Source organism: Callithrix jacchus, chromosome 12 (genome assembly GCF_049354715.1).
Source record: "Callithrix jacchus isolate 240 chromosome 12, calJac240_pri, whole genome shotgun sequence".
Classification (NCBI taxonomy): Eukaryota; Metazoa; Chordata; class Mammalia; order Primates; family Cebidae; genus Callithrix; species Callithrix jacchus.
Genome location: NC_133513.1, coordinates 10873742 through 10898350, shown reverse-complemented (window position 1 = coordinate 10898350; position 24609 = coordinate 10873742). Strand labels below are relative to the sequence as shown.

Here is a 24609-nt window from a genome sequence, read left to right as displayed (position 1 = left end):
CTTCTTCCTGCATGGACCTCAGTCTTCTCCACTGTAATGTGGGTATAACGAGGCTGCAGACCTCCTAAATTTGTTGGGAAGATGAAATCAAGTTAGACTTGCAAGTGCCTGGCCTTTGACGTCAGCAATTAGCTCATGCCAGCGGTATGATGGGCACCGGGGATGAAACCTGGGTGCTTGGGGAGAACATGGGCAGGGACGGTACATGGAGAAGCCAGGAAACCTGAGCTGCAAGGGAAGGGGGAATGGGGCCGTGCCAGGCCCTGGCGCAGAATGCAGCAGGAGCAAGGCAGGGGAAAGGGGCTGCAGGGAAGGCCAAGGGTAGCAGGAAGACAAAACCAAAACTGGAGAGAAGGAGAGAGACAGTGGGACACAGAGGATGACAGGAAGGGGTGGGGATGGGAGGAGACGGTCACAGATGGAGAAGATTAAAAAAATGAGACCGACACATGCACACGTGATTTAAGATGGAAGGGGTGGACGGAAAATGAGTGCAGGCTTAAGGGAACATCTCTGAGGAAGATCACTGCCCAAACCCCCAGTCGGCTGCCTGTGACCCCAAAGAGTGGCTCTTAGGTTTATTCTAAACATACCTGATTTGGGTTAGAAAGAGCTAAAATGAAATCCAAAGGCCAATGCCAGTCTACTCCTGGCACCAGCTCCTGCCCCTTCCTCTCCTCTGGGGGCCCACACTGGAGGGATAGGGCAGAGCACACCCAACACCGGGAGGAAATGAGGCTTTTGTGCCAAGAGGTGATATGATGGCAACTGTGGCAATGGTAGTTAACCCATGTGTAAACAGCTGACAAAGGGCAGTACAAGAATCCACCTCACAGCCAGCGCCACAGCCCCACGTGAAGGGCAGAGATGAAATGACTGAGTTGGGTGGAATTGAGCTGAGAACCAACCTTCCTCAGCCTGACCCTGGAGCCCATATTACAAGCATGAGAAACAGGTAAGTAAGGGGACCCCCAGCCCACAGCAACAACCTTCTCTGGCTTCGACTGGGAGGCAGGGACAGACCTGAAAAAACCATCTTGGGTCGTCTAAGGTCCATGTAACCATATTTTAAAAATGACAAATCTCAAGCACGTTGCTTCGGTGAGCTTCCGATTTTAATAGAAATCCACTATAAGAAGAGTCAAGATGCCGTGCCTTGTGGAGGCACTGGGTCATGTTACTGGTTCTGCAACAATCTTCCAGAGCTCCTGCAGCAAACAGAAAAGAACAAACCATGACAATTTCATGAAGGAAAGTGATCAGCCAGGCAGAGTAGTTAGACAACAAACATGCCAGCCACAGAGCGGGTGAGCTAGGGCAGAAGTGAGCAGGTGGCTTCCTCCTTTCTTTGTTGCTCTGGGCTGTTGCTTTACTGCGGCAGAGAGACGAGATGGATGAAGTTCCGGGATTAACGGAAGGGGCATCGGAGGACGTCATATAATCAAGAGACCAGAATGGCAGTGAGTTGCCACAATCTCTCCATTTTGGGGGAGATCTTTATATACAATTTTACTTTAGAGACAGGAACTCACACTGTTGCCCAGGCTGAAGTGCAGTGGCACGCACCATTACAGCTTGTTGCAGCCTTGAACTTCTGAACTCAAGTAATCCTCACACCTCAGCCACCAGAGTAGCTGGGACCACAGGTGTGCACCACCATGCCTGGCTAATTTTTTTTTTAAATTTTTGAAGAGATGGGGGTCTATGTTGCCCAGGCTGGTCTCGAACTCCTGGCCTCCAGCAACCTTCTGATCTCAGCCTCGCAGAGTGCTGGGATTATAGGTGGGAACCACCACACCTGGCCTTTTTGGGATGTCTTAGGCATCATGTACTGGGGCTGCTGATTTGTAAAAAGTGTGTGTTCTTCATCATGTGATGCTACTCTTACTGCTGCCCAGAAGTGGCAGAGCAATAAATACAAGATCCCCCTCGCACATAAAACCACACAAATTCCATGCTGCCCTTGCTCAGGACACGAGGTAGAGCACCAGGGTGGCAGCTCCTCATGACTCCCTTCCTCCCTTATTCCTTAGAACTAGGCCTCAGTCTCTGAACACCAGAGAAAGGGAAGCCACAGGCAAAAGGCAAGCAGAAAAAAAGAAGTTAATTCTCAATCTTTGCACTCCAGTAACAGAAAATCCTGTTCAGACCAAGAGGCCAGTATACATCCACACTGAAGATGTGACCAGTAGCTACCACAGCAGGGGCCCCTGCACCAAGATCTGGAACCCATCAACTTCCCCTCCACTGAATTTCTGTTCCCCAAACAACCTCTGCCTTAGTCTTGCCTCCTCTGGAGTCTGAACTGCCCACGGGGGAAAGTGTACTATAAGGAAGAAAGCTAAGGTTCGCCCGTAGGCCCACCTCTAGACATGGAGAGAACAGAATGTAGCTCCTTCAACCGGTTCCACTACAGACGGTGCCCAGCATGCAGGCTTCATTCACTCCCTGCGGGACCTAGGGTGGGGCCTAAGCTTGGAGGGTTTGCTTTATCACCTCCTTTGCCTAGGAGTCACCTGCTTCACTATAAAGCAACCAAAACCATGGTTAGGGGCCCAGACGTACCAGCTGCCGGATGCGCTCGTAAACCAGGAGCTGCGGGAAGGAGGCCTCTACGGGCTCCACCACGAAGCGCAGGTTGCCATCCCTGAGATGCTCCAGTGCACGCAGGCAGGAGCGGAAGTGATCGTAGGCTTCACACGTGACGTCCAAGTGTCTCAGTGTGAAGTTGAGCCTGCAAATCAGCCAGCCAACACACAAACTGCTGTCATCACCGGGAAGGGTTTTGCTGTTTCGCCCACATGGCTTTCCTGTCCCTCACTGATCTCCTATCCCTTGGATGGGCTTTTACTGAGTGCCTGTCTCATGCTGCGTGTTTGAGGGCAATTCCTTCCTAGGGCTGCATAATAGCCTGGGAGGTGGAAATGGCTCGCCCTTTATAGATGTGGAAACTGAGGCTCACAACGCTGAAGTCATGTATCCACAATGACATCGCGGGAAAGATAAAGATAAAACTCCTCTGAGGAGCTAGGACTGGTGTAAGAGGCAGATGCAGATTCATACTTGAGGACAGCTCTCCATGTCCTGGCTGCACCCAGCACAGAATCCAGTGCCTGGAGCTGTTGTGTAATTATTTGTGAAACGAATGAATGAGAGGCATGGCAGTGGGCGGTGCAGAGGACTCTGAGAGCACAGAGAACAGAGATAAAACTGCTAGGAAGTTGGGGGTCTGAGAGATTTCAGAGAGTGACTGTCTTCAGGAACAGGTCTCCAAGCCCTGCCACTTGCCTTTCAAAACCTCAGTCTACAAGATGACTTAACTTCAAATTCAAGCTCTTTTCCTTTTTCTTTACAAAATTTATTAACAAAGATTTCAGACATGTAAAAGGAGTAAGAAGAGTCTATGCCGGGTGCAGTGGCTCCTGCCTGTAATCCCAGCACTTTGTAAAGCCTAGGCAGGCAGATCACCTGAGGTCAGGAGTTCGAAACCAGCCTGACCAAGCAAGGGCCCTGATGCTTCCCAGCCTTCCTCTCTTCATCTGTAAAGGGACAGCAGCGCCTGCATACAGGGCTAGCATGCGGATTCAGTGCGGTAACGGACACAGAGGAGCACAAGCTAGGTGCTTGTGGCACACAGTAGGTGCTCAAGAAGTAGCACTGATTAACAGGCCTGGCACACAGTAGGTGCTCAAGAAGTGGCAATGAGTAACAATTATGAGGACATTGACAAGGCTACAATTAGGAGGTGAGAGCTCTGCTGATATGCGGGACGCCAGCGCAGTCCCCATGGCGCAAAGCTCACCTCTTCTCCACCGACAGGATGGCCGTGCAGGCATTTTTCAATTTATGGGCAAGTCGGGAGAGTGTTTTAAACACAGCATCAGTCAAGTCGTCGTCGTAAAACACTGTGGGAAGCAAAAAGGCCAGAATTAGGGGAAAACATGCAAGTATTAGAGAATTCGACTTTTCAGGGAGATACACACAGAGAAAATGCTTCTCGCCACCCAATAGCAGCAGCTCTGAGAATGAAAACTGCACAGACATGGCGGCATGTCCCAAAAAGTCTCTTATGAAACTGAACTCTGGGGGGAGGCGAGGAGACTGCACTTGACTTCATGCTGTGACAAAGGACACGTAAGGCGAAAGAGAAATTTTCTTACCTTCGGCTGCAAACAGGATGGTGGTGTGATCGTACAAGTCAGAAATTTCCTCTTGTGACCAACTGAAGGGGACCTCGGGATCTGACAAAGAAGAAAAGCACGTTTTGTGTTCATCGCTTTCTCTCCTAGCCACCAGCTCTCACTGGGACTGACAAAAGGCCCTTCAGGAGAAGAAATGGGGCTGGGGGTAGCTCAGTGCAGTGGGCACCGTCAGGCAGACAGGATTCCGTGCTTCAGGCCACCGCTGCCTGGGTGCAGAGTAATGGTGGAAGAGATGCCTTTTCTGCTGAGTGTCTGCTCTGGCCAGTGAGCAGTGGGTGGATTTCAGCCTCACCTGCTGCCTTGGCCTGTTGCCCAGAGCAAGACATAATCTGCCCCATCTGCCTGCTGGGTGGCAGAGGTAAACAGCTTCAGTTTCACACTTACAGAAAGAGCATAGTACTACTTCCGTCACAGGACTATTGGGAGGGCCCAAGGGCCTGTGATGGGCAAAGTGCTAGGCAGGTGACCGGTACTCAAGAAATGACTTTCCCCATCTGCCATCTGTCAGGGGGGAAAAAAGACATCTTTATATAAAGAAAGAGCAAGCACCCAGGTCTGAAGTACTGTGTAAGAAATACGGGACACTCTCTTACCCCGGGGCTTCCTGGAACTGCCGTTTGTTGGGAAATGGTCTGCGTCCCAGAGTCTGACAGACTCGGGTCCATGCCCCTACCCTGCTGCACTCACGATTCAGGGACTATCATGCCACCACACAGAGAAACCACCAGACCTGAAGATCAAAGTGAATATGAGGTTCCCAGCACGCAGCAGGTGCGCAGAGAATGACAGCTGATGCCATCGGCCAGTGGAGAGAACCTGCCACACACTGGTAGGACTGCGGTAGCAACTGGGGCTACAGCTCCATGAAGGCCACAGAGCCGGGGCACTGAGGTATTACAAAGGAATCACTGAATCATACTGGGGGATGTCAGAGGGAAACACACCTGTGCAGAGGTCGTCCTTCAGCCAGTCCAGTTCTTTGACCTTAACTACACCACCTGTAAAAACAATACAAAGAGAACCCTCCAAACTCTAAATATAATTAGGAAAAAAGACAAATTTTACACTATATACCAAGATCCATCTATCCACCCACCCATTCACCTTTTCTCTCACCCATCCATCTTCCCACCCATTTATCCACCCACCTGCCTATCTTCCTGCCCTTCCATCTATCCAGCCATCTTCCTGCCCTTCCATCTATCCATCCATCCATCCATGCATCCATCCATCCATCCATCCATCTTCCTGCCCATCCATCCATCCATCCATCCATCCATCCATCCACCCACCCACCCATCTATGCATTCATCCATCCATCCATCTACCTGCCCACCCACCCACCTATCAATGCATCCATCCATCTTCCTGCCCTTCCATCTATCCATCCATCCATCCATCCATCCATCCATGCATCCATCCAACTATCTTCCTGCCCTTCCATCTATCTGTCCGTCCATCTTCCTGCCCTTCCACATATCCATCCATCCATCCATCTTCCTGCCCTTCCGTCTATCCATCAAACCATCATCCATCTTACTGCCCTTCCATCTATCCATCCACCTACCCACCCATCCATCTGTCCGTCTGCCCATCTTCCTGTCCTTCCATCTATTCATCTATACACCCACCCATCTTCCTTCCCTCTTTCCTTCCCATACATCTTCCCACCCACCCTCTCATCTACCCATCTATCTAGCCTTTACCCTCTCACACATCCACCTGCCCATCCCTGTTATCCTCCCTCCTTCCTTCTCATTCATCATCTACCCTCTGTCCCTTCCCTCCATTCATCTGTCCATCCTTCCAGCATTTTTTGAGTGCTAAGTGTCAAGGACTATGCCAGACACAGAAAAAATAAAGATTTAAGAGTCATGCTCCCCATCCTTATGGACCAGCTCCCTTAGGGGAGACTGGAGGGTTAACTGACAATGGCAAGACTGTGTGGCTGGGTGATGTCTGTACGATGAGGAAAATGCACAGGAGGACAGAGAGGAAATCGTATCAGACAGTGGGTGTCAGGGAAAGCGTCCACTAGCACGCTCCCTCCTTCCTCCCAATCTCTGCTGACTGCCTGCTATACTCTGAGCACTCAACAAATATTGTGACAGTGGAGAGCAAACACAGATGGGGTACCTGCACCAACATGTAGTCTGGTGGGAATGGAAAACACCAACCATCAGTCACACAAGCAGAAGTTAAAATGCAATTGCGCAAGGTGTTCCTGGAGTCTGCTAGGGGCCCTGGCCTCAAATCTGAAGGTCTGGAGCCCTAGGCATGATGAGGACTTGCCAGGAGGTGGAGGGAGGGCAGAGCACTCGGGGAGGGAAGAGCAAGGGCAGAATACTTGAAGGAAAGTGATCTGAAAGATGGTGAGGATGGCTGGGTGGGGGAAGCTGCAGATGGGCAGGGGCCAGATCCCCCAGGAGAGGAGATGAGCAACGGGAAACCACTGAAGGGCCTGAAGCCTGAGGCTGCTTGGAGGAAAAAAGGCTGGATGGACTGTCTTGTTTCCTGGATTTCCCCTCTGGGGTTCCCTTCCACACACACGCACACACACTCTCTCTCTCTCCTCTCTCTCGGAAGCTTTCTCTCTTCCTCTCCCTTTTCTCTTTCTCTACCTAAATAAATGACTTTTCTGCAAAAACAAAAACAAACAAACAAACAAAAAAAAAAAAAAAAAGAAAGGCTGGATGGACAGCCCAATTAGGACATAACTGTCGTCACCCATCACATACACTCATCCTTGCAGGCCGTGCAGGGAGCAGATGACCAGGCAGATGGGGGTGGGAGCCCATCCGGGCAGTGGGATGAGCCTGTGAAGTGAGTGACTCCTGGCCGTGCTGGATGCAGGGCTAGACAGGAGACAGGAAGAGGCTGGGAGAGCAGGCGGGGGCTAGGCCAGGGAGGCCTGGGAATTCCATGGGTGATGACACCCCTGGAAGGTTTTCAGCAGGAAGAGGAGACAGGCTTGCATCTGAGAAAGGTCACTGTGGATGTTACATGAGGACAGCTTGCCCGGGTCCAAGAAGAAGCTGGGGAAACTAGCTGGGGATTCACTTCCAGTGTCCGGGAGAGAAAGAGCTGGAACAGGATGACGCGGTGAATGTGGGAATGAGGTGACCCAAGGAGAGCCTTGGATGCTCTGAAGCTCTGTGAAGCCCAGATGATGTCTGCTCCCTTTACTCAACTGGTACAAGGGACACAGGTGGAGCCCTGCTTCCCAATGTCATGGTCTTGGGTGTCTGTTTCTGCCAAACAGAGAAACCTCCCTCCCCAGCAGAAGACTCTGTGGGCCTCACCTCCAGTGGCAGCCAGGTGGCTGTTGAGGGCAATGTTTCGCTGGCACATGGCCAAGAGATCTGCACCGACATCTGGAATGACAGAGGGCAAGCCATAAAGCGCCGGCCGTTATGATGCTTTTATCTCCGTTTTTGCCTAGAGAGAACTGTTATCAATAGCACAGTTGCAGGAATTAGAGAAACGTTTCTCCTATGTGTCTTACTGCCCAAATTAAACACGCTCACCTTAAGGCTCTTTTCATTGGCTCATTCCCTAAATAAGAGATTCTCATCCTGATGGGAAGAGACAGTGTGCATTCCAGAGGGAAGGAGTGTGAGCTCCCAACATCGTCCGAGCGTATAAACCATGCATGCATTTTCCCTGCTTCATCCTTTTCATGTTTATAACCACGCAGGAGCCAGGATCATGAATCCCATTTCACGGATTAAGCCACTTGAGCGAAGTCATATAGCTAGTAAGAGCAAGAGCTGGGATTTGAATCCAGGTTTTCCCTAGGAAAACTGACTGGACCAGTTTTCTGGTCAGAAGGATGTTTTCTTATGATTCATCAGAACACAGAGCAGACTCAAAGAGGTTGAGCCCACTCTCGAGTGTGACTCACTTTGCTGCTACCCAGATTTCCCTCCCAGCCGCATGCTACTCTGATGAGTGGGATTTCTCATCATTTCAAGAACTGACTTATAGTACAGTGAATCCTCACTGGGGGAACCAGTGCTTTACCAAAAATAAATTTCTAATTAGAAAAATGTGTGTGTAGGAAGTACAGGATGTCTTGTTAATGACATCTGCTTGGTCCACTGTCGGCGTGGACTCCCCCATCAACTGTAAACTCGCTGGGACTAGAGTCTGCACCCCAGGGGTCACACAGAGTCATGCAGGGAGGAGCTCCCTGCTCGTAGAAGAGAGGGATCTACCCTGTCTCCTAGGTCAAGAGAATATTGATGGTGTGTGCCTGACAGCACACGATGGGCTCCGCAGTCTTTCTTTGATTCTTTTTTTTTTGAAACGGAGTTTTGCCCTTGTTGCCAAGGCTGGAGTAGAGTGGCGCTATCTCAGCTCATTGCAACCTCCACCTTCTGGGTTCAGGCAATTCTCCTGCCTCAGCCTCCCAAGTAGCTGGGATTATAGGCAAGCACCACCATGCCTGCCCCCCGGCTTTTTTTTTGTACAGATGGGGTTTCACCGTGTTGGCCAAGCTAGTCTCGAACTCCTGACCTCAGGTGATCCACCAGCCTCAGCTTCCCAAACTGCTGGAATTACAGGTGTGAGCCACCGTGCCTGGCCAGGCTCAGCAGTTTTTAAACCTTTATGATAGTTTCTGTCAAAAGCTTCTAACACATAAAACAGGTAAGAGAGGAGCAGCTCTAGCTGAGTGGGGTAGGAGCCCTGGTGTCCTGAGTGCAGTTTTGCCAGCAAAACTTGGCCGATTCACGGGAGCTCTGTTCCACAAAACACAATCTGAAATCCCAACACCTGAAAAGGGCACTACCCTTGAGCCTGCAGGTCCACATTGAGGGCCTCAGTCTCGTCAGCAACTGTAGATGACCTTGGGCCAGCCATTTAACTTTAGCCTCAGTCTGCCCATTTGGACAACATAGATAGGAACAGGCTCCCTGGCTTTGCCCAGGGTCACTGTGAAGTGACAGCCAGGCACTGATGCATCTGAAAGGACTTTTCCAACTGGAACGTGGCATCTAAATGCAAGCTTTCTTCCCCATGCTGCTAAATCTCTCTCAGGGATAAGAGTTCTTTATATCCTGCTGTTAGGCACCAGGCATGAAGCAAAGCTCTTGGATGGCTCCGCGCTGAGAAGTGCTCACTTAATTTACACGACATTGTCAAGAAGCAGCCAATAGCGTGGCTGCACTGTGGACTCCCGACCAGTGGTAAATTCGGTATATTTGAAAACTGCCTCAGGGACTGGTGAGCTCTAGCTTCTTCCTTCCTATCTCAGAGACAACAGTCTGTGCCAGGAAACATTCACTAGGAGGCAACGAGGTATAAACCACATCAGCTGGTACCTCTTCTGTTCAGCAGATATTAAAGATTTAAAATAGATGGTGTGTTTTGATCACTGTACCATGGTTGTGTGTGATGTCACTATTGGGGAGCCAGAGGAAGGGGACATGGCACTTGCTGAATTACTTTAATAACTCCTCTATGAGTCTGAAATTATTTCAAAATTAAGTACTAAAAAAGAAATTAGTTGGTAATGTGTATCAAAAGCTTTAATAGTCTCACCCACTTCTAGAAACCTAGGCAACAGGTTATTAGACAATATACAAAGATGTTCACTGCAGTGTAACTGACAAACACAAAAAGCAACTCTATAGGAATGGCCAAAATGCTCAGTAATAGAAGGGTTACAAAAAAGATGAACTATTACCTGGTCATTAAAAGACACACACACACACACACATATTTTTTTCCTTTTGAGACAGAGTCTTGCTCTGTTGACCAGGCTGGAGTGCACCGGTGCAGGCTCAGCTCACTGCAACCTCCACTTCTGGGTTTAAGCCTCCCAGCAGCTGGGATTACAGGCGCCTGCCACCACCACGCCTGACTAATTTTTGGACTTTTAGTACGGACAGGGTTTCATCATGTTGGCCAGGGTGGTCTCAAACTCCTGACCTCAGGTGATCCACCTGCCTCGGTCTCCCAAAGTGCTGGGATTACAGCTATAAGCCACCGCACCAGGCCTATATAACAACTTTTTAATGGCATGAGAAAATGCTCTTAAAATGTTCTCATATATGAGTGGGAGCTAAACAATGAGTATACATAGACATGCTGAGTGGACTCACAGACACCGGAGACTCCAGAAGGTGGCAGGGTGGGAGGGGTGGGGTGTTAAAACTTCCCTGTTGGGTACAGGTTCAGCACGTGAGTGATGAGTCCACCAAAAGCCCAGATACCATCACTGTAATACAGCTGCACATAAGAAATCTGTACTGGTACCCCCCTAAATATATAAAAATTTAAAATGCTCATAAAAAATATTTCACAACATTTTCAGCAGGATACAGTGCTGCTGTAGTTTGATTTTGGCTATTATTTGGAGGAGATTCTTAAAACATAACTGCCCTGAGGGCAGTGCCTGGTCAGCTCCATTCACGCCGGGCCTCCTGCATCTAGAATTGTGTGGCACAGAGGAGGTGCCCAATAAATTCTATATTGTTGACTCAATCTAGGGATTGTAAAATTATGACTAATTTTTATTTGCTGTTTTGAAAAGCGACAAAGAACAGGCAAGCCTTCTATAACCAGGAAAAGAAATAATAAACTTGTTTTCAAAGCCTTCTAAAAGGGTGTATTCCTCCTGTCTTTGGAGATATTTGCTCTTTCTCAGGAGTTGGGGAAGAGGTACCAGTAGGGGTGCAAGGCACCTCCTGAAGCTCAATGGCCTTAGAGTGGTTGGGTGATGCTGCTGCCACTGACTCGATGTTGCTGGGTCATTCTGATGTCACAGAGAAGAAATGGAGAGTGAAGAGGGCCAGCGGACCAGGATGGCAAAATCAACAGCAGCTAACATCCAATTTCCTGTACCTCTGCCTTTTCATACAGTCAGTGCACACTTTGCGAAGGTGACTACCTCCCCACAGCCTGAGATGTCACCTTGTTACCTGTACAATAAACAGTCCGTGCCACAGTGGCTGCGATGATGCTAGCGAGCCCGGTGCCTGCCCCGAGCTCCAGCGCCGTGCATCCTTGGAAGAGGTCCCGTCGGAACAGGATGTAGTCCGCCAGGAGGAGGGCACCCCGCCACACCTGGAGGGAGGAGGACAAGGAGTGACAAGCAGTGTGAGGCTCTGTGGAGGCCCGTCAGGGCCACGGGAAGTGGACGGGACCTACCCACCTGCTTGCCAACATCTTCCAGGGGCGTGGCCATGGTGTGCTCTGGATGGGACAGAAACCAAGAGAAATGCCCACTGTGAAATGGGGATGGCCAGAAAACCACAAGGGAGGGCTGGGTGGCAACCCGCCAGCATCGTCAGATGGGTGTCAGAGGTTGGAATCAGGGGGTCTAGAGAGCAGCAGAAACACAGGCTGTGCTACCAGTTGGGAGGTGACTTTCGAGTACCACTCAGAGGCCAGGAGCTGGGGCTCACACTCTTTCATGTACCTGGGTATCTCTGCCCACAGCCCAAGGCTAGGGAGGGTCTCAGTTAGGTTTTCACCCGATTTAATTACACACACATGCAGTGCACTACTTTTTCAATGGCCAAGAACTGCAAATTTATAATCATTATATATTTATATACTACTAACAATCATAACTCATTCAAAAGTATTTTCTTAGAAACATACTTAACTTCATTATTGTCTTAGAAATATACTTAACTTCTACATTAGAAGTTAACAAAATAAGTTTAAATTTACATCCTTTTTTAAAAAGTTGAAAGAAGTATGATAAGTTAGCATAATAAGTATTCTCAAGTGTAAAATACATTAGGATCAAATTCTGGTGGTTGGGAGAAGAGAATGGAAATAAAAGACCAAGAAGAAAAGCAATGAAGTGGAACGTTTTTTGCTGTTAAGTAAGAACCTGCTCATCTAAGAGCTCCTGGGGGCGGGCGGGCAATAACTTGCTCAAGTATTTTTAAGTGAGGTAGTAATGGCTATAGCCAAGTGCTCCGTCACCAAACCAAGAGAGAAAATGACTGTGTGGGGTCCTCTTGGGCACCTGGGCCAATGTTCTCTGAGGACTCCTCCTGGGGAAATTGGGCCAAAGATTTCAACCCTATATGCAGAGTTAGAATCTTATCTCCGAATAAAGTGACTAATGCATCATCCACCAGCATCTTGGCTAGATGTGACATGGTGGCTTCGAAGGCACTTTTAATAAAACATGTTTTCAGAAGGGCTTCAGGTTGCTGTGGCCTAACACGTAGTCACCTGGTTTGAAACTGGAACAGAAATGTACCCGCCGAGCCATGTGACGCCAAGTACCTTCACTGAACCAGCATTCACCACAGACACATTCTGTGAGGCAGGCCTGGGTGCCACTGGGATTCTACTTGACTGGCTCACATGTATTTTACAGATGAAGACACTGACTGAAGTTCAGCATTACTGTTTGTAAAGTTAATAGAAACAAAAAGCACCTTCTCTACGTGAGGCATTGGGCTACATACTTTCTCATTTAATCCTTATCGCCCAGTGACAGGTTGGGGTGTCGTGTTAAAGATGAGGAAAATGTGGCGGTGGAGGTCAGCAGGTTGTGTGGGTCACAGAGGGGGTGAGTGGCAGATGTGGGGTTCCAAGTCAGGTTGTCTGCAGTTTTCTGGCTCTTTTTGACAGGGTCTTGCTCTGTCACCTAGGCTGGAGTGTGGTGGCATGGCCAAGGCTCACTGTAGTCTCCAACTCCCAGGTTCAAGTGATCCTGCCACCTGAGCCTCCTGAGTAGCTGGGGCTACAAATGTGTGCCTCCAGGCCAGGCTAAATTTTTTTAGTTTTATAGTTCTTGTAGGGTCTCAGCATGTTGCCAGGGCTGGTCACAACCCCCTGGGCTTGAGTGATCCACTGTTTTGGCCCCCCAAAGTGGGATCACAGGTGTGCGCCACTGTGCATGGCCATTTCTGGCTCTTCAGCCCGCTTGGGGAAGGGAGATGCAGAATCTGAACCAGGCCAGGGACTTTAAAAAGCCTGGGGCAGAGCCTCCCAGGATGAAAGGCAAAGAGACTCACTTGGCAGGCTGAAGGCTTGCGTGCTTGTGCATGGAGGGAAAAGGGTGTCTGTGGTGTACAGCCCTGCTCCGGGTCCCTGCTCATTTCCTCTTCCTGTTCCGCCCATGCCATCTCCTGGGTGTGGCTCACAGCCTCCTGTCCTCTCCTCTCCTCTCTCTCCATCTTCCCGGAAAAGCTCCCTCCTCACCATCTGCTCCCTAACCCCAGCTGCCCTGAGGACTCCTGCTGCCAGGGGACCCTTCCCATAGTGATTTCAGTCCTATGTGATTGGTCACTTCCTTCCGGGGGTCTCATGGACATTAGTTCTGCCTCACAGCTGTTCTTAAGGGGTGGCCAGCTTCCCTAAAAAGAGAATGAGGACCCTGAGGTCAGAGACCTGCATGAGAACCTAGTTTTGTCATTGCCTAGCTGGGTGACGAGTCACTTCACTTCTGGAAGATAGAGCCATAGTTTCCTCTTCTGCAAAATGCAGAAGCAGCACCGTCCCTCATTTCTGAGGCTGTAACCGAGTTTAATCAGACAGTGCTTCTGAGAGAGCACAGGCTTGGCAAACATCTAAACACCACTGAGATGGGCAAAGCCCTCAACACTTGCACAGGTGGAGTGGAAGTGGAAGCCCAGAGGGGGCACACGACCAGCCCAAGGTTATAGTCTGAGAAAAAAACATCTAATTAGATAAAAATGTGTCAAGATGGCCAGGTACAGTAGCTCACACCTATCATCCCAACACTTTGGGAGGCTGAGGTGGGAGAATGGCCTAAAGCCAAGAGACCAGCCTGGGTAACAAAGTGAGATCCATGTTTTTCTAAAGCCAAATGGAAACAAAAGAGGATTTAAAATGAAGTCATTTGGGAGTCCGACCAAAAACTGACCTAAGGCGGATGGACAAGGGAGAGAACGAGAGGCTCAGGGACGCATCAAAGGACGAAGCAGATGTCGTGCGGCTCTCTGGGACCAGAGGGAAAAAGCCAGAACGAATTCCCCAGGAAGCCGAGTGTGGCCAACCTCAAGGGCACTCTCCTTTCCTGTGTCTGACACCCTCAAGTATGGAGTGCACACATTCTGAGGTCCACCCCACCCCTGCCCTGTTTCAGGCTCTCAACAGTGTTTGAATGGGTAAATATGCTTCTTCATGACTCAGCATAATCAGAGATCACAACAAATGCCCAGTATGTCTGCCCTGGGCCAGGCATGGTCCAGGTGGCTGGGTAGGGCTGAGGGAGGATTCACAGTCTAGGGTTAGAGGCCTAGGTGACGTAGGGACCTCCCTACCCAGAGCCATCTTGTGGCTCCCACTCCTGTGAAAAGTCAGAGTTTCTATGTAAATAATTCCAAAGGTATCTTGAGAACATAAAAGGCCAGGCTGAGGAACTATACCCATGAGAAACTCTAGGGCTAGCAATGGGATAAGAAAGTGTTAGAATCTCACCTGTCCATATCAGATTCTAGAATTATGCCTTACCTCATTTGCAAATTGTGTCTCTAGACCTGCAGGAACCCAGACTCTTCCTCAGCCAGTCTCCCTTCTCTCAGCTTGGGCCAGTCCCCAAGACAGAGGCTCACATTTATGGAACACTGAATCTGTGCTAGGCACTATGCTAAGAGCTTTGTATGTGCCCTCCCACTTAATTCCTCACAACTGGAGGAGATTGTACCCATTGTACAGACAAAGAAACTGAGCTGAGAGGCTAAGTGATTTGCCCAGTTCTCCAGCAGGAAGGCACAGGATTCAGAATCTGACAGCCTGAGTTCTAGCCCTGCCTCTCTCGAGTTCTCTGAATGGGTCTCAGTTTATCTCTACAATGGGGAAATTGAACATAATGTACCTTGAATCCTGAGTCTGTGGATTCCTAGCAGATTCCTGGATGAACTTTTTAAGGTTCTGTCAAACCCTTGGAATAGTTAAGAAAATACATATTTTTCTTTTTCTTTAGAAAAATCAGTTTCTGAAATGGGTCTATAACTTGAAATAAATGGGATGGTTTATGGGTCAGAGGAAAAGGGTGGTGAGGAGAGCGACGTCTGCTTACCATCCACTCTGCACCAGGCCCTGTTCCTCGCACTCACTGGGCACTAAAACCCAGGGAGTAGTCCCCCTGATCCTATAGAGTTCTGAGTAGCTAAGACACTTGTCTCTGGTCACGGCTTGTGAAGGTGGAGCTGGGCTCAAAATCCAGCCCTGCAGGATTAGATCAAGTTTTGCAGATGAAAGTGCTCTAGTCGGTTTGAAATAATGATGAGGAACCTACCCGCATTAGCTACCTTTCCATTCTCCTCCCTTAGGGCAGGTGGGGAGCAAATGAGAGCTGAAAAAGTAAACTTCCAGGTATACAGACAAGGGGCCTCACAGTGATATCAGTGGAACAGGGCAGGCGGAGAAGCAGGTCACAGGCCGGCCCCTTCCAGAGGGACTTTATTCTTAGCTCATAGGATGGTAGATACCCGGAACATTCAACATACACACACTAGACACAACATTCACTGTGGAGTAACTGACAGGGTTGCTCCCGCGCTCGGGGAGGCTAATACAGTGAGGGCTCAGAGGGAAATGAGCCATCATCAGCCCCCCTGAGAAACAACAGGACTTTCCAAGACTCTTTTGAATGCTCTGCTCCCATTATGTGGAATGAGAACACAGGCTGTGGCATCAGACAGACCTGGGTACGAGTCTCAGCTCTGTCCCTGACTAGCTGTGTGACCTCATGCAAATACCTCAACCTCGCTGAGCCTCAGTCTGTTCCTCTGTGAAATGTATACTCATCCCTTCCTGCAGAGACCATGAGGGCAGAGGTCACCCATGGGCAACACGAAGCAGGGTTCTGGTGTGAGTTCCACGTTGCCCTCTCTGGGGCAGTCTAGAAGAGAGGCTGCCCGGTAGCACTGTACAGTCGCTCACTAACTGCTGAGTGGGGAGATACTGAGCTGCTGTTTTGTGTTTTTCAGAGTGACCCACTGATCCCCATTCTCTGACCAAGGCCAGTGCTGGGGGAGGCTTTTCCCCAGGAACTCAGACACCACCAGGGACCCTGGATCTCAATGAACAGCCCCAAATCACAGCTCTGCTCCCTAAATGAGCAGCGCCGGGGGAGGCAAGAGCCCTGGTGTGGACACTGACTGCATGGATTCGAACCCCACTCACCACCGCCAAGCTGCATGGTGCTAGGCCCGTCACTTCCTCATCCCAGCCCCCTTAGAAAGGGTTGTGTAGACTAAGCAATGCAATACTAGTGAAGACATCCACAACATGGCGGGTGCTCAACCAGCACTGATCACTTCCTGGCCCAGCTCCCTACTGCTCCCTGTGTTTCTAGAGTGCCCGGTCCCTAGATTTCAAATCCTAGAGTCAGCAAACCCCTCTGCTCTGCCCCCATACCTGGGTGGCAGTTCCTATTTGATCCCACTTCTGGGTATCTGTCCAAACCTCTCTCCTGTCCCCGTTCCTGCCACTTCATCACCTCCCCTGTCTTACCTGGCTTCTAGCTCCCAGTTCCTAGTCCATCCAATTGGCCCACACCCCATTCACTGTGACCTACACCCCTCTCCCTGTGCCACACTCCAGCACCAGAACCTCCCATGGCACCCTACTGCCAGTCCAGCCAGGCCAAGCCTATCCTACAAGACTGACAGGTTGAGTTAGAGCAGAGCACATGTGGGAGGCAGCAGGAGGGAGGCTTCCTGGAGGAGTGTGGCTGAGCTGGGAACTGACAGGCAATGGGGAACATGTTAAGGGAGCAGAGGCTGGGGGTAGGCACTCTAGGAAGGAGGCATAGCACAGACAAGAAAGCACACAGGAGGGTGAGGCTGTGGTGTGAGCTGGGCAGGAGTGACCGGGGTGGTGGAGAGCTTCCCCAGTCTCACTCGAGCTGGTTCTGACAACTTGTGCTGTCTGGGCCTGCAGAGTCCACGCTCAGATCATACTGAGCCCTAAGCAGCGATACTATGGAGTTGCCTTAACGTCAGGTGAGCCAGACCTCTAGTTACCTATTCTGATGATATTGTGGGGGCTGCCTTGTGCTTCCTCTTCCACGACGTCATCTTCTTCCTGTGCTAGAATCATGGGATGTACCTTGTCTCTCAGAGGCCCTACTGGACTGGAATCAGAGGCAGCTCGTGGTCTCCTCACCACATCCAAATCCCCATCCTCGTCCAGCTGAGCTTCAGCCACTTCCTGGCCAGTGGTGTCAGCCCCGTCCTGGAGGGAGAAACCCTCGTTACCGCAGCCACTTCCTGGAGGGGACCCTGTGCTGCTCGTCTCAGCAGAAGGAGGCTCCTTTGTGTGAATATCCCTGTGATTGCCACCCTTGGCCCCTGAGTCTGTCCAAGAATCTTGGCTCCAGAGAAGCTTGAATTGGGAGAGGAAAACTGAAAGGCAAGACAAAAAGCAAAATGAGAATTCCAAGGTGTTTTCTTTCTTTTTTCCTCTTCTGTTTTGAGAATATCTGATTACCAACATGGAAGATTTTTAAATGCCAGGTAGAGATATATTAATGTCAGCAGAAAAGGCCCAGATGATTCAGCTGTGACCACCATCAACAGCAGCCATCATTTCATGAGAATCTAGGAGGCGCTTAGCTCACATCACCTCATTCAATCTTCACAAGGGCCGTGAAGACAGCGTTATCAGCGTCATCTTACAGATCCACAAACTGAAGCTTAGAGAAACGAGCTGATCAAGGCAACACAACTTTCAGGACTGAGCTCAGGGGCCTCTCCGCTAACCTCCCACAGCATCCTGGGCTTCTGCCAGTTTTTGGATCTGTCCAATCATCCATCCACCCATCCGCATCCATCCACTCATCCATTCATCACTGAACACTGACTGCATGCCAAGTACCATGCTAGATGCTGGGGGTACAAAGCAGAATTTGATTATGTTAGGGGCTTACATTTTAGGGGTGAAGTTGGGGAACAAACATTAAACAAGATCATGACACCACACTGTGTTAACTGCCAGGAATATAGTAAAACTGCACTCTGTGCGACACAGATATGGCAACCAGGTAAGGCAGGGGTAAGCAAACTGTTCCTGTAACAGATTAGATGAAAAACTCTGTGGCTGGGCACGATGGCTCACACCTGTAATTCCAGCATTTTGGGAGGTCAAGACAGGCAGATTTCTTGAGCCCAGGAATTCGAGACCAGCCTGGGCAACATGGTGAAACCTCTCCAAAAAAAATTACCCGGGTGTGGTGGCATGTGCCCAGCTACTCAGGAGGCTGAGGTGGGAGGATCACCCGAGCCTGGCGACGTTGAGGCTGTAGCAAGTCAAGACTGCACCGCTGCACTCCAGCTTGGGTGACGGAATAAGACCCTGTCTCATAAAATATACCCAATTTTAAGCTTTGCGGGCCCTGTGATCTTTGCTGTGACTCCTCAACTCTGCCGTTATAGCACAAAAGCAGCTGTAAAAACACGGAAATGAATGGGCATGGCCGTGGCGTCATAAAACTTAATAAAAATAGCTGCAGGCCAGATTTGGCCTATAGGCTGTAGTTTGCAGACCCCTGGTATAATGTACCATCCAAATTAGGGCAGGAGGGCAATGGGAATGATTAATCATCAGACCATAACAAGCTAACACAGGGTAACTGGAGCTAGGGAGGGTGGCCAGGGAGGGGCTGTCTGTGCAGATGATACTCGAGGAGCCAAGGAGAGTTGGAAAGTAGGTGCTTCCTCCCTGACCTTGTGTCTTATGGTTGCTTCCCTCTTCTTCCTGTGTTCGAGGGACAGAAAAAAGCTGAGAGTGGCCAAGAAGAGCAAGGGAGAGTGACATAAGGGTAAGCACACAGGCAGAGGCTTGTTAGGCTGGCCTCATAGACCAAGTTGAGGAACCTGGATGCTATTGTTAGAGCAATGGAAAGCCACTAGAGGTCTAACTCAGGAAGTGCTGTGACTTGATCTGCATTTTCAAAAGATGCTCTTAGCTGCTGCAGAGATAAGTGGGGAGTGTGTGTAGCAGTCAACTCAGTGGGAGAAGACAGGCAGCCAGGCCAGGAACGGAGGTGGCTGGACTAGGGTAAAGGGAGTGGGGATAAAGAGTAGATGACAGGGCCAGGTGCTGTGGCTCACACCTATAATCCCAGCACTTTGAGAGGCTGGGGTGGGTGGATCACCAGAGGTCAAAAGTTCAAGACCAACCTGACCAACATGATGGAACCCTGTCTCTTCTAAAAACACAAAAATTAGCTGGGCGTGGTGGCCGATGCCTGTAATCCCAGCTACCAGGAGGGTGAGCCAGGAGAGTCGCTTGAACCCAGGAGGCAAAGGTCGCAGTGAGCCGAGATTGGGCCACTGCACTCCAGCCTCGGTGACAGAATGAGATTCTGTCTCAAAAAAAAAAGCAGAGGACAGATGGATCCCCAGCACTCTGTCTCCCAACTGAACCCTGGGCTTGCTCAGGGCAAAGCTTGGCTCATTCATGTCTGCATTCCCAGCATCAAGTCCTAGGCTGGGCACACAGTAGGTGCTCAGGAACGCACAGGAGTTTGCTTAATGAAAGGGGGGCGGGCAGCAGTTCGCCTTAATCCCAGGGACTCAAGAGGCTAAGGTGGGAGGGTTGCTTCAGGCCTGGAGTTCAAAACCAGCCTGGCCAACACAGTAAGACTCCATCTCTACTAAATAAAAACCAGCCAGGTGTGGTGATGCGAGACTGTAGTCCCAGCTACTCTGGAGGCAGGGGAAGGAGGATCACTTGAGACCAGGAGTTTGAGGCTGCAGTGAGACTCTGTCTTGAAAAAAAAGCAAACAAAACAAAAGCAAAACAAACCCACACACACAAAAATTGCAGAGTGCAAGGTTTCTAAAAAATATTAAGGAAAAGCACTTTAGAAGCGGTCTGAGTATAACAGTTACATAACCCAGTCTTCCCAACATTTTCCCCAAAAAGATGGGTATGAGAAAACAGAAAGCAAAATAGGATCCGCAGGGCACCTGGGCCCAGGACCTTACCTGGCTGCCCCACACTGTTCAGCCGCACCATGAGGTGTCTATGGTTTGGGGTGTAGAGGTGGACGTCTGACAGCACAGTGTCGCTTCTAAAGGTGACTTCGTCCATGGATGCGGCAGGAGCCAGCTGCACCATGGCCCAGGCTCCACCTTAGTCCTGGGACAGGAGCCCCTCAGAGGCGAGAACAGGTTCTTAGTATGGCAGGTCCCAGAGGAGACAGTGCAGACAGGCCCAAGCTGGTAGACAGCCAATAGCTTTGCATCACCCTGGGAGGAGGTCTCAGAGACTTGGCCAGGAAGAGAATCCAGCTAGAATTGAATTGCGTGCATTGTTTATAATATATTCGCTTTCATAGTAACCTTTTATTTATAGCAAGAGATAAAAATTTCCATTTGTAGGGATAAAGTTTCTCATTTTTTCAACTTATTACAAAAAAATTTCAAACAGTAAGAGTATAGGGGAACATCATAACCAGGCAAGTACTGCTTCGATTCAACGATCGTCACCATTTTGCCACATGTGCCTGCCCTCTCTGGTTTCTTCTCGAGCTAAGAGTACATTGCAGACATCATGACATTTTGCCCCTAAATTCTTCAATGTCTGTCCCCTAAGAGCATTTCCCTGTATAACCATAAGACCATTAGCAAATGTAAGATAATTAATAATTACCTAATAGCATTTAAAGTCAATTTCCTCCATCTGGCTCCCAAAGGTCCTTGAGGTTATTCCCCTCAAACCAGTATCCAATCACAATTTACACTTTGCATTTAGTCATTAAGGCCCTCTGCTCTTCTTTTTAATTCTAGAAGCTGTTACAAACTGCTCCTGTATCATTTGTTATAAAGCTTTCCTATTTTAAACAATGTTTTATTTTTAACAATTTCTTTGGCCCAGTGAGGCTGCAACAGGAGAATCGCTTGAACCCAGGAGGCAGAGGCTGCAGTGAGCCAAGATCGCACCACTACACTCTAGCCTGGGTGACACAGTGAGACGTCATCTAAAAAAAAAAAAAAATTCTTTTTAGAGACAGGATCTTGTTCTGTTGCCTAGGCTGTAGTGCAGTGGTACAAGCATGGCTCACTACAGCCTCAAAGTCCTGGGTTCGTGAGAGCCTCCTGCCTCAACATCCCTAGTAGTTAGGACTACAGCTATGCCACCATGCTTGGCATTAAAAATTTCTTTTTGTAGAGATGAGGGTCTCACTATGTTTCCCAGGCTGGTCTCAAATTCCTGGGCTCAAGCGATCTGCCCACCTTAGCTTCCCAAAGTGTTGGGATTATAGGCATGAGCCACCATGCCTGGCCTAAAGCTTTGCTACTGAATTAAAAAAGGTGAGTGGAATTAGCCTGGTGTGGTGGCACACGCCTGTACTCCCAGCCACTTGGGGGGCTGAGGTGGGAGGATTGCTTGAGCACTAAAGGCGGAGGTTGCAGTGAGCAGAGAATGCCCCACTGCACTCTGCACTCCAGCCTGGGTGACAAAGCAAGACCCTGTCTTAAAAAAAAAAAAAAAAAAAAAAATTTGAAGAAAAAAAGGTGAATGAATTTAAAGGAAAAGTAATTAAGGGAATCACTACACAGACGATATACAGATATGGAAAAATTATGCAGGTGATACAGCAATAACTAAAACTTGGGAAACCATGGCTGAGGCAAAGTGGTCAAAAACAGGGAGGATCTCCCTCCAACCAAATGTTTCACCTCATTTAAAAGCATCATCAAATAGCAGTATTCAGATGGGCTTTGAAGCTGGACAGCCCAGATGGGGATCCCTGGTCTCTCGCCTTCTAGCTATGTGATCTCAGGAAAATCACGTCACCTTTCTGCATCTGTTTTTTTCAGCCACACTCTCATGCAGTGGTACTACTGGGTGGGAGAGTCCTTGGTCTACAGTAGGTGTTAATAAAGCACCAGCAACCTTCTTGTTCTGGGGTTGGTTTCAGGTATTTGACCCAAACATGCCCTTGACTGCCTGCAGGAACTGTTCCTACTGGGGTAGGTATATCCCCTAGGCATGTCATGAAATCTTGCAGGGTCCCCATTTCTTCAACTGCAAAATGAGGTCATCATGACTCAGGCTGTCCCAATGATCCCAGTACACAGCTGGAGTTCCTACATTTAAGAGTTTGCCATGGGGCAGCAGAAGTTCTTCCAAGACAAAAAGTTTTAGGAAAAAGATGATTCCTAATGCTGGCTTTCTACTCAACACTATAAAGCCATCAAAATGCAAGTGGGTTGTAAAGAAAGTCTGTGAAGCTGGCAAATAAATGCAGAATTTCATGGTGTCATTGAACGTGGAGAAATGCTCGACCTTCAGGCAAACACTCTTAATCAATGGGATTGGCAAAACCACACCAGATTCTGGAAGAGAAAATACAGCTTATACCTACCACTCATTTCAAAGGCAGATCAAGCTTTCTCAGGACTTAGAGATGTCCTGGGAGAAAACTGGGGACTTTCACACATAGTTTTGGGGAAAAGAAGATCCTCTCTAACATTGCAGTGAAAATCAAAGCAAACAAAGGATGCCATTTCTTTTTTCACTATAGTGCATTTTCTTTTCTTTTTTTGGAGATACAGTCTCCCTCTGTTGCCCAGGCTGGAGTGCATGGTGCCATCTTGGCTCACTCCAACCTCTGCCTCCTGGGCTCAGCGATCCTACCTCAGTGTCCTGAGTAGTTGGAACTGCATGCACACGCCACCCTGCCCAGCTAATTTTGTATCATTAGTAGAGGCAGGATTTTGCCACGCCAGCTAGGCAAGTCTCAAACTCCTGATCTCAAGGTGATCCGCCCACTTTGGCTTCCCAAAGTACTGAGGTTACAGGTATGAACCACTGTGTGTGGCCTATAGTGCAATCTTGTTGGAAAACTTTCATCCCAGAAAAATCAATGTTCTTTGCTTTTTCCAAAAGTGAGCATAATATTACACACCAAATTTTCTTAACTATAGACAAAAAGAAAACTCAAATTCTTAATCTCTAGTTGATTTTTCCATTTTTAAATTCAATCCAACCAGGCTTCCCAAGAAATGTATGCTACAGGGTAAATCCCAGGTGAAGGAGATTCCCTTTATGGGACTTACCCAGAATCAGCTATCTGGAAATAAGGAGGCCCCCTTGAACATATCTCAGGGCCTGTATGAGGAATACATGAGATAATGATCACTTTTTACTTTTACTTTTACTAGGGCTCACGACATCTAGTAAAAGTTTAATAAGCAACGATAGTAATTACAGCAATATAATAATTATTAAAGTGAATGCTGGGAAGAAAGACAAAAGGTAACAGTTTCTCCAGTCAGGAAGCCTCCCTCTGGGAATGCAGGGTATGTATGGGCTTCGGGCTCCTCTCTTCACTGGGCAGAGCTGAGAAAGGAGACCCGGGTTGCGGATGGGGACCAGCCCCGCCACCCTCCATAGGGCTGCAGGCTCATCCCCGCAGCAGGAGCTAACGTGTTCTTGGCTCTTCTAAGGCTGTGGGGGCTGGACTGAGACGCTGCCAGCCTTCCCCTCCTATAGGCCCCCAGTCAGTTGTCCCAAATAAGCAGTTTGCTGGGATCACGGTGTTAAAATAACTTCCCTCCTCATCTTTCTTTCTGCTGAGTGCAACTCACTCAACAATCTGGAATTTGGCGCGATCCCATGACGATTTAGGGCCAAAAGCAGGGTAACAGAGGGCAGGGTGTGAGGGCCCGGGGTCGGGGTGGTAATAAGGGGGCCCGGCCGCGGCGCGCAGAGTCGTAGTGAGGGGCTCCGGGACGTCCCCCGTGGGGCTTCTCGTCCTCTTTCTCTTGTCGCTTTCCTAACGCCACCCTTTTGGGTTAACTACTGCCCTCTCAAAAGGCAGTCACAGGTCGATCATTGCCCTCCCTTCTTAATCCGGAACCGAAGGAGAGCTGCCTGGACCCAGGACGGGGAAACCCAGGTGAGGACGTGCACTTCTTCCCGCAACACCTGTGCTAAGAAGGGGACACTGAGGCTGAGTGGGGTCGGGCCTTAGGGAATCTGGGCCTCAGATCCGTGGGAGCTCGGGTTTCAAAGTCAGTCTCGGCGCCCAGAGGTTCCCTGCACCCTACCCTATCCCGCTGCCTCTTCCAGGGACTTACCCGCCGGAGGTCCCAGCCTGGAGTCCCACCCGACCACCCTCTCGGTGGGACCTAGGCGGCCGCCATAACAGGGGGTCTGCGCAGGCGCGGCCCCGCCCCCGACTGCGTCTGCCCGACGGGGGCGGGGCCGCGGTGGAGCAGCGCACCGTGGCTCCACCTACTTGCCCGGGCAGCGTAAGCGTGTCGGGGCTGCTGGCGCACACCTGCAACTTTCACTCTGGTCACGGGTGAGGCGTGTTTGCTGCTGGGGGTCCCTCTGCACGTGCGTGGCCAAATTCATTCCTCTAAAGGAGTTAAATAGGAATTAAATAACTCGCCCAGCTACTGAGTGGTAAAGCCTAGATTCGAATCCGGGGTGTAGGGTT

At 49.6% G+C, this 24609-nt stretch overlaps 1 protein-coding gene across 4 annotated transcripts; it reads right to left on the bottom strand.

Moving 5' to 3' along the window:
* Positions 1 to 1097: 1097 nt before the first annotated feature.
* On the bottom strand, positions 1098 to 24322 carry METTL22 (methyltransferase 22, Kin17 lysine). Of its 4 annotated transcripts, XM_078344610.1 has the most exons (13): positions 24245 to 24322; positions 23222 to 23273; positions 20141 to 20446; positions 17174 to 17554; positions 11362 to 11402; positions 11129 to 11273; positions 7505 to 7576; positions 6941 to 7057; positions 5147 to 5200; positions 4161 to 4241; positions 3803 to 3905; positions 2566 to 2734; positions 1098 to 1208 (listed from the first exon to the last, which is right to left on the bottom strand). In XM_078344610.1, the coding sequence occupies exons 3-13, from the start codon at positions 20271 to 20273 to the stop codon at positions 1173 to 1175; spliced, it is 1332 nt and encodes a 443-aa protein (XP_078200736.1). In that variant the 5' UTR covers positions 20274 to 20446; positions 23222 to 23273; positions 24245 to 24322; the 3' UTR covers positions 1098 to 1172. The 4 variants fall into 4 exon arrangements, with proteins under 4 accessions (XP_078200736.1, XP_078200738.1, XP_078200737.1 ...); XM_078344612.1 differs by lacking the exon at positions 6941 to 7057; XM_078344611.1 differs by lacking the exon at positions 23222 to 23273.
* Positions 24323 to 24609: the final 287 nt, after the last annotated feature.